Source organism: Abramis brama (genome assembly GCF_963993115.1).
Source record: "Abramis brama genome assembly, chromosome: 6".
Lineage (NCBI taxonomy): Eukaryota > Metazoa > Chordata > Actinopteri > Cypriniformes > Leuciscidae > Abramis > Abramis brama.
The window spans coordinates 8,406,272-8,416,954 of record NC_139968.1 but is presented as its reverse complement, the minus strand read 5'-3'; the positions used below and the strand labels follow the sequence as shown (position 1 = coordinate 8,416,954).

General features: G+C 35.8%; 1 protein-coding gene across 1 annotated transcript in view; it reads left to right on the top strand.

Moving 5' to 3' along the window:
• Nucleotides 1–4,390: 4,390 nt before the first annotated feature.
• The window catches only part of rnf13 (ring finger protein 13), a 30,038-nt gene continuing 23,745 nt past the window's right edge, over nucleotides 4,391–10,683 (top strand). The window contains exons 1-3 of the mRNA XM_084117312.1: nucleotides 4,391–4,572; nucleotides 6,558–6,694; nucleotides 6,792–6,872. Coding sequence (XP_083973438.1) covers nucleotides 6,581–6,694; nucleotides 6,792–6,872 — 195 coding nt within the window. The 5' untranslated portion in view covers nucleotides 4,391–4,572; nucleotides 6,558–6,580. The remainder of the gene's footprint in view (nucleotides 4,573–6,557; nucleotides 6,695–6,791; nucleotides 6,873–10,683) is intronic.

Here is a 10,683-nt window from a genome sequence, read left to right as displayed (position 1 = left end):
ACAAGTGGATTTTTTGAAGGGACAAGTAAGAGAATTGTACTTGCCCGACCGGACAAGTAGCCTGATTAAACGTCAATAACAAAAAAATAACTAGGGAATCACTAAAATGAGAGAATGATTCTGATTGTATTATATTTATTGTAAGTTGCGATCGATAGTGGATAAGTGTATTACGGTAAGGTTGCGCTGTTGAGGCTCGCGCAGCCTCTCGAGGAGAAGTCCAAACAAATGTAAACTCAGTTAACAACAGACTGCCAGTGCCACAATTCAAAATGTGTTTTAATATTTTTAACATATGATACAGTTTAGCAACCTCACACGACGAGTGCCGTTTTCCTTAATACCATCACGACTGAAAATGTGACATTGCTTTCATACAACAGTTCAATAAACAGTTCGAATTAAGTCACTTACATTTTAGACACAATATTGACTGTTTTTGTTCTGTTTCAGCCGCGAAAATAGTTCCAAACAAAGATCACAGCAGAACCATAACGCATCTCACAGCAACACTTCACCGTGTTTCATTACTGATGATTCAGCGTTTTGAAGCCCTTTAAAGGTGCAGATATGATAATATGCAGATTTAAATATATCAGAGCTGATTGAACACAGATGAGGATATTTCTTCAGAATAAATTATATTTACAGCACACACACACACACACACACACACACCAAAAAAATTCCGGACAAGCAACTTTTTTACTCGGACAAGTGAATGACAGATTTACTTGTCAAAAGGACAAGCACATGAAAAGGCTTAATGTCAAGCCTGAGTCGGAGTTGATAGCAATGACAAAGTGCCAAGGTTATTATTCACCTTATTAGGGCTAAGGGCTATGGTTAGGATAACTCAAGGGCTAGGGTTAAGATGAGGACAACTGAAACTCAACTCGGCACTACAAAAAAACATAATTGACAATGACAATACTTAATGATCACAATTAAACATTAGTGTACCTAATATGTATGATGGGTGTGGTGCTTTGCATACCCCTCCCACCCCCCTACACCCCCACACCCCCCAAAAAAGGGCTGCTGCTTGATGTCGTGTTGGTAGTAAAAAATATTGTGGAGGTGGTAAAAAAGGTAGTAAATTCATCTCTATGATTCCTGCATACCCATATATATATATATATAATTGCAGAAAATGGGAACATACAGAAAAATAAGCATAATATTAAAGCACATAATATCAACCACAACAATAACACTTGTAAAGGAAACCACAGCACAATAAAATGATAAAAAAAAGCCATAAAATATATTTAAACCTTGGCGACGCAGCGAATAGCATCTTGTTATTTCTGCAGTAAGTACACTGTAAGGAGTATGCGACTTTAACGCTAACTATATTTAGCAGAATTTGAATTCTGTATCCCAAAATGCACTTGACTACGGTTAGCATTTGCACATTTTACACTAAAGTGGATTAGAAATGTAAAATTAAGCATATTTCCATCATAAGTTATTAATATACTCACAGAGGTGAATATGCAGAACTTTGTAATTGTGGCTTTCATTCACGTCACAGTTTCATGTTGGTTTCAAAAAAACGTATTTATAGGTTTCAGGTCCTTATTTACTCAAGGTCCTCTGAGGCTGAAGGATTCATTAAAGTCACCATGAAATCAAAATGGACAATTTTTTTTTCTCAGATATTTTTATGGAATATTGCAGTATATTATAATATAAATTATTTATCTGTGCAGCTCTTATTTTTTTTTATTTATGTGCTTCTTAATCTTGAATCAAAACAACTTCCTCTGCATCTCTTCGCTGATGATGCGTTCACTGGCGTGAGGGCGGGGCAACCTGTCAATCACACGAGATCCACCAATAGCAAACCAGAACCATCAAATCAATTCCCCATGGAAAAAAAAATCAAGCCCCGCCCTTCATTTATTCTTGTTCCAGAAGCCGTGGGAAAAATTCAGAGTAAAACTGTAAAAAGTAAATTGTTTAATCTAAACAAAAATTATTAAAATAAATTAATACATTAAAATACATTTCTAACAGTACAGGAAAAAAAATGTAAAAGTGTAGTGTAATAGAATAAAAAAATTCAGGGCACTGTGTGTCGTTCAGTCAATCGTTCGCTATCAAAGCCACTTGAAGGCAAGCCTGCAACCTTAGCCTGCAACAGCTAGAGAATACCCATAATGCACTGTGAGGGTCGTGCCGAATAAATTCCCGCGTGTGACCAGAAGATGGCGCTCACAGCCCAATCATCCATTTTAAAAACCGCTGGTCCAATGTGGGTACAGCGTAATACCATACAGGTATAAATTCCTTTTTAATTGATTATTAACCGGTTTTATTGAGTTTTATACATAGTTTCAATGACAGAGTTCAAGATAAATCTTTTCATCTTACTACTGGAGCTGCCAGTTTGCTAAGTTTCAAATAATTATTAAAAAGCACAAACTATGCACTTAGTGTCCGACTTTTTTTGTTGTTGTTACTTTTTATGAAAAGTAATGCGTTACATACTTCTGTGTTACTTTTTCTCACCTGGGCTGGGCTTCATTGATTGTTTTTTTAATAACAAAAAAAAAAAATTATATTTTGGGCAAATGTAAAGGCCCTTTCAATCAAAAGTGAAATGAACAAGCCTCAGGCTGAAGGAAATGCATATTTACGCCTGTACAGTAGAGGGCGCCACTCAAACAAACCTTTCAGCTGCTGATATTCTGGACTATAGAAGAATAGGATACAGGAGAAGAAAGTTCAACCAGAGCCCGTCTATGGAGAGCCTGCCCACTCCCTATTAAGTCCTATTGTACCGAGTTTTGGTTGTAGTTCCACCAGAGTTCCACTGGGGGCGATCGCCCATGAGTGCAGAATGAATGGGAGTCTATGGGGCTAGACGGCTAAATGTGTCTCTTTCACCCGATTGCCGTTGAGAAATCTCAGATTTGATTGTATGTTTTGCAAGTTCAACATGGGTTATAGGTCGAAAGTTGAATGAACGAGTACTTATGTCCTTTCGATTTCTTACAGGTTGAGTTGTTGTTGCCCATAACACGCTAGCATTCTGCTAATGAACGCTGATTGGTCAGTGAAGGACTGATTACGACCAGAGATACAGCTTGATGGCATCGTGGCATCCGAAGCGGGACCAGAAACAAACAAAACAAAAACTCTTCTAGCACGTGTGTTTACCTGTGTCAGCTGTGTTGTCGATGCCTCGAGAGAAAAGAAAGTGCAGAGCGCGAAAGCACCAAAGTGACTGAAGGATTGCCGTAAAGCAGTATCTCTGGTCGTACGATATGTATGACGTCATTGACATTTTAAAAGACTTTTTAAAGCAAATAAGTGACTCTAAAAAATCTAACACCCAGCAATGTGTAATTTCTTTGCATCTCCTTTCGAATACAACATTCAAATTACTAGACAAAAAATTATATCCTGAGAAAAGTGGATTTTGAGGGGTATAGCTCCATAGACCTCCATTCATCCTGCACTCGTCCTGTGAGCGCCCTCATATGGAGCCAGAGTGGAACTGCAACCAGTTCAGAAGCCGGAAGTGTACTGAGAGTGGAAGTTCTCCCCTTATTAGACATTCTCTGGTTCAACACTCTTATTTCTAAATCTTATTTCTAAAATAATTGTTGCTTATTAGTATGATTGAATTAGATCTTGAAGGTCAGCAGCAAAGACACTGGTTAATAAAGTGAGATTAAATACATAAAGTATGTTTGTGTAATTTAATATAGTTAATTATAAAAGTTTTGCATAAAATTCTGAGATTGCATTTTACTGTTTTTATTCATTTTGAGGACTACTGAATGTTTTCGTGCAAGTGAGATGAGTAAATGCATGTTCACATTTAGTCTAGAACTAAAATAACATCATGTTTACACAGCGAACACACACACACACACACACACACACACAGCAAACACAACACCTCCTCGCTTTATTTCTCTCAACATGGGGACAGGAGAGTCAGTCAATAAATGTGAAAAAGTAACTAGTGTTACTTATTTGAACAACTTTATTTAGCTGTAAATTGAAAAAGTAATGCGTTACTTTACTAGTTACTTGAAAAAGTAATCTGATTACGTAACTTACTTGTAACGAGTAACCCCAACACTGTCTCCCAGTAATAACAAAAGACCATCTCGGGTTGGTCAGGACGGAAACATAAATGGGTAGCAATATTCAATTTGAGATGTAATATGCAAAATGACAATGCAATATGTAAAATGGCAATGCATTTCTGTATTTAAATGTACATTTTCCGTTACATTTGTGAAACGTTTGGTGCAAAATGAAAATTAAATTTGATCATTTACATTTGCCATTTCATACACTAGCTTTAATATGTAAATTGAATACACACATCCGTGCGCTAGAGGACGCTATGTGTCGTTCAGCAGGAGTGTGTGTGTGTGTGTGTGAGTGTGTGAGTGTGTGTGTTTTTGGATCACTGTTGACATTCAGTCTGGCCTGCCGACCATATGAGCTCGTCCGAAGCAGTTTAAAGCCTATCATTTCTCTCAGCTGTAATGTCATTGGGGTTTTATTATATACCAGGACCAAAGCGCACAATCTAATGTAATGGTGAGTCGCTGCTTTATCCTGTAGTTTTATTTATTTTCTCTTTCTCTTTCTCTTTGCTGATAGAGTCACAGTCACGTCGTTTGGGTTATTTGCGGGTCTCTTGGATCATTTTCTCCTTTTGCGTGTCAGTGTGAACATCGAAATGTTTAGTAATGGCATCTTGACGTGCAGACTTTGGTAATGTGGTGTAACGTTAGATTTAAAGTAGATCGTTAAGCTAAAGTGTGTTAGCCAGCGTGCTAATGCAATCACAGACCAATGTGGTTTGCGACATTACAAGTCAGTTCGAGCCAGTTTGATTAAACATTTATTTTTTGCAGCCCGATGTTTGTACAATATGCTGTTTAGAGAATAAAAAGGGAGTTTTTGCATGATCAGATAAGTAAAGTAGATCATTTAAAACTATACAAGAGATAAACATTTAAATGGACGTCATAAAATGGTTTATTTAAGGTTAAACAAACTTGTTTTTTCTTCAAAAGTCTGTTTATATGTAGTCTAAAAATTGTACAATGAACTGTATTTTTGTATGCAGTAAATACTAAAAATGAAAGGTACTAAAGTACAATTATAGATGACATAAGCTGTTTTGCCCTTTGATGGTCAGCTCATTTTAATATCCGTATTATTGTATTGTATTACAATTTTAATCGTAGTATTAGTTTATCATTTAGTTTTAACACAGTTTAGTACATTACATATTTGCTAGTATTGCTGTTTTCAGCGATAAATAGGAGTGTGTGGTCTGCTAAATATAGGCGTTGATTACCTGTGATTACGACAACAATGGCATTGCAAAAAATATAGTTTTTTTGGTAGTTCAGCCTTAAATTCACACCATTGTTGAGCAAGAAATCGACAAGGGTCGAGGTTTGGCTGTTTATCATTAGCCCTGTAACTGCAAATGCGGCCAAAAGAAACTTTCTCAAAAAATATATACATTTAAAATCAGGGCTTGACATTATTTTTTTTAGCTCTCTGTGGCTAGTGGTTTTCCAAAGTTATTAGCCAGCCAGCATTTTAACTGGCCACGATTTTGACATCGATAACATGGGGAAAAACTCTCATATAGATATTTTTAATATTATCTCATAATTTTGCAGAAGGAATATTAGGCTGCTGTCACTTTAAGACGTGACGCACGGATCCATTATACTGTCACACATGCGCTTTCTTTCTCAACTCTTTATGTTCATCGAAAACACAACTCACTGTGTTTACGTGAATACTCGCCAAGGCCGGCATTTTGACATTATTTTGTGTGTATTTCACTGCTTAAGCGCAATAAGCAGCGAAAAAGAGCTAAATGTAGTGCTGAGAGGCGGCTTTATGCGTGCGCACTTTGGGTGTGTGAGCACAAAATCTGCAGAAAGTGTAAAAATTATGCACAATCCCTCGCCGAAAATTAAAGCCCTGTAACACCAGCAATATTCATCCGGAGTAAATGAAACGAGTGAGAGAGGGGAGGCGGGTTTATGTGTAACTTGCTGTCGGAGAGATTCATGAGAGAGCAGCTGGTATCGTGTATCTATTCAACAGAAAATGAGTATTGGAAGCGTTTCAAATATTTCAGTATTGATATCGGAAAAATTTATAATTTTGACAATACTTCATGGCACTTTGTTTATTATTTCAGGAGCCTTTTTAAAAGACTACAATTGAAAAATGTATATATTATTCAACGCGCCAAAGTGGCTATTAGGAGCGACTGGATACACCCACATTTGGCGGGTGTTATTAATGTCAAGCCTTGTTTATAATATATATATTTGCAAGCAAATTGCTAATAGTTCATTATATTATAAGGAATATTTCACCAGTGCCCAGTTTTTGTGAAGGCTCTTAAAAATGTCCAGTATACTGGATTTTTTCCATCCGTTTCCTGTGAACGGACAAACAGGGTGGAATTGGCCCCCAGAAACAGGAAATGGTTTTGAAGGGGACTTCCTGTTGCCGTGTGTTGTATCAGTTCTGTGTGTTTGCAGGTGTAACTGAAGCGGATCTGAAGATGCTGCTCTCTTTGGGGATGCTGATGCTCTCTGCCACACAGATCTACACCATCTTCACGGTTCAGATATTCGCCTTCCTCAATCTCCTGCCTGTGGAGGCTGATATATCAGCTGTACGTTTCTAACACTTCTCCTGCAACAGTTCATTGACATGCGACATTCAAACACACGGTTGTCGGACAGTAATTAATGGTTGCGGTTGTTTTTCAGTATTCATTCGACAATAAAACGGAGAGCTTTGATGACCTGCCGGCCCGGTTTGGCTACAGGCTGCCCAGTGAAGGACTGAAGGTGAGTTTGCTGAATCATACACCCGGTTATCATGATCATACATTTATGATCTGCTGTTATGTGAATGCAGCTTGATTACATTTTTCACTGTTGAAGTCTATGAAGTGTATGTTATTAAAAATGCTGTGGTTACACATGACTGATGTAGGCATACATAATTGCCTGCTTTTGTAAATATTTTATCAACTGCAGTTAAATTTGTTAGTGTTGTCATCCACATGAGGAAGTTTTAATTACATATAGAAATTCCCCCTTTATTTTAATATTTGCATACTATTCAGAAATATGGCCATCATTGGTCAATCACCTTAAACACAATTATAAATATTGTTTTATGTAATTAAAATATTTAAAAAAATTCACGTGCAAATACTAATCCATTCTTTATATATATATATATATATATGTGTGTGTGTATATGTACACTGTAAAAAAAAAAAAAAAAAAAAAAAAAAAGTTGCTGCCTCACATTTTTAAGTACAATCAACTTGAATGTTCAAGTCATTTCAACTTATTACATTAAAATTAGTTAAATTGAGTTCAATCTTGTATAAATTAAGTTGAAAATTGCTTAACTTATTTTGATGCGTTAAAGCAATGTAAAAACATATGTTGTCATAACTTATTGATCATTCAATTTTTTACAGTGTATGTATGTATGTGTGTGTGTGTGTGTGTGTGTGATTCAAAAGTTTAGGGTAAATACATTTTTACTCCACAAGGATGCATAAAATTGATCAAAAGTAACGGTAACGACAATTATAATGTAACTTTATTCATCAAAGAAAGTGTATTTGTGCAATATTTGTTTACAACAACAAAAAAAACAGTCCAATGAGTGTTTGATCAGATGAATATTAAGTTCACGCTGTAAGTGATCATGACAGCCCGAGCCAGATGTGCATGAGAGCGGAGTGTCTGAGATGTGGAGAAGGGGGCTAGCCTTTAAAGATAGATGACCTGACCCCCCCCAGACCTCAGAGTTGGTGATGCAGTGAGTCTGGTGTCAGCACTGACCCTGTCCCATGAGAGGAGTGGAGATGATTGACCCAGAACCGCTGCGCTCACACTCTCATCTGCAGAGCTGACGACCTCAAAGCAGAAACGCCATCGGAGAACACGTGCATACCTTCTCATTTCCAAAACCGGCTGCCCGAATGTCTAGTTGACTCGCCGATCTTAAGGAAACACTGTAATAAGACACCAGACATCGATGAGACGTGTTTTAAAGCACCCCTGTTATGCTTTTTCGGGTATTACCTTTCATGTAGTGTGTGATATAGCTCTGTTGCTAGGTTACGAATCTCCGCTCCGCCACGTGTCGGTATTTACATGTCAAAGTTCGTCACATTTGAACCCAGTGCAAAATTTGCATTGGGAAATTCTTCATTGCGCCATTTCCCATTGAAATAACTGGTTTTTGCTCACAAGAGTTTGCAGAGCAACAGTAAATGTGATTTAAGTATGATATCAGAATTAATAAACCGGCTTTGATGTTGTCATTGAGCTACTAATCTGCTCACATGTGCAGTCGTTTTCTGTTCCTGATTCGCTGATGCGAGCGACACCAAACCCCATGACACCAAAACCGTCAGAAATCACGTTACTTCACATCTGTGCCACTTCCCCATTCCAGTGTGATTTCCCCATCAAACCAGTGATTTTGTTTTTCTAGAGGTCAACAACCACCTTTTTTAACATTAGTTTCTACGCAACAGAGTTCACCTTTGACCTGTTCAGGTGGACACGGCGTAATACACTTATCGTCATCTGTTTTGTCTAAATATTGAGTTGGGAGTTAATCCTGTTGGGAAAATCCTGTTTTGGGAACATGCTAATCTAGTCATGAGCTGGTCAATCACGCCGGAGCCGCCACACACCCAGAGAGCCGCCCGTGCCGAGAGCCACCGCTGGAACAGGAAGTGGTGTTCGACCACTTCCTGAAACCCCGTTCTGTGGCCGTTACTGTTGCTGTCGTGTGTTTGGAGAAGTGGCTCGGCTCTGAATGGTGGAACATGTGCTGGTTATTGTTTACTAAAACTAAAATGATGAAAAATTGTCTTCAATATTTGAAAAATACCTGAATTTAAGTAAAAAGTAAATATGATAAATATTTATAAAACTTAGACCCAAAACTGAAATTGATTAAAGCTACATGTGTGTGTATATATATATATATATATATATAATGACTAAAACATAACAAAATGTTGATGATTATTGAACATAATTTAATTAGTATTTTAAAATAGTTATTTAATTATGGCATAATTATCCTTTGGTTGATAACAATAAATGGCTGATATTAAAATTATATTTTGTCTGAATACATTTACAGTGAAGCCTAAAATTACTACAATTTATTATAATTCATAAAGTATTTCATGTAATTATTTAATATAAACAATTACATTATGGCTAATTAAAAAAAAAATCCATATTATAGTGTATATATAAACACAAACATTTACCGTAAATCAAATCGTCATTTGAAGGTGGAAAATCTAAAAATGTAAACATTATAATTTTAAAGTTAAAAGCATGAACAATTTATATTCATCTTTCATTACTTAATATAATGTTTTAATTAATATGCAGTTAATATAATTATTTATTAATAACAATTATATTAATTGAAGATTATTCAAACTTCTACGATTTTGAAAACGTTTTAAACGAGGGAATTTTGGCATCACAACATTAAAATGTAAAGTATGAAAAATGTATATACTTTTTAAAATTTAATATAATTAATTTAATTAATACGTATTTAATTATAAAAATTGTTAGTGATCGTTTAAATGCCATACTATTTTGTCTAATTAAGTTAAAAATAAAATATTAACATCAAATGTTTTAAACAAGTTTAGGCATCACAACAATAAAATTAAAGCATGAAAAATAGAAATTAATTTTTAATAATTTAATATAATTAATTTTATTAATACATATTTAATATAATTACAATTATGTTATGGCTAATTATTAAAATTGTTTAAACAAGCAACATTTTAAGTGATTTTAAAAGTTATAACAATAAAAATGTAACTTGTGAAAAATAAACATTACTTTTTTCTTTTAAAATAATCATTTAATAATAACAATTATGTTATGGCTGATTATTAAAATCCATATTTGTCTAAATAAACTTAAAAAAAAACTAAAATGAGTTGTTTTAAGTGAATTAAGGCATCATTATAATGTACAATCTGAAAAATTTATATTTTAAATTAGAAATTGCCTAAAGATTTAACATTTAACAGTGTTATTAAATTATTGTCTGCACTTTATTTTACAGTACGTGAACTCGGTGTACTAGCCTGAGAAGGCACTGGTAATATAAGGTTACGTTTAGGGGTAGATTCAGGGTTAATAACATAGTTATTACCCAGTTATTGTAATTACTGTAATAATTGCATGGCATGCGGAGCAGGACTGTACTTTTCTCTTTCTTTTTTCTTTTTTTCTGTTAGATAACAGCAGTTCATGAACGAATGAAGGAAGTGACGTCATTAAATCAGCTGATAGCCTGTGATGTGTAGTGAGAGCGTAATGCGTGAATGGTGTCTTTCATGCGTTGAGACGTCTTGTGTTCTGGAGTGTTTTCGTGGCCTACTTCTCCTGGTCCTCGGTCATGTGCCTCACGCCTGGCTGTGCTCATGGCCCAATAACCCGCTCCTCAGAAACAGGAGGTGTCCCGCTTGTGGCGACGCGGGCCGGAGCATAATGCGGACAAGAACTGAGTCATGTAACATGTTTGTGTGAAGATAAGAGTGTGATGTTGCAGAGCTGCTGCTGTGGTGTGTGTGTG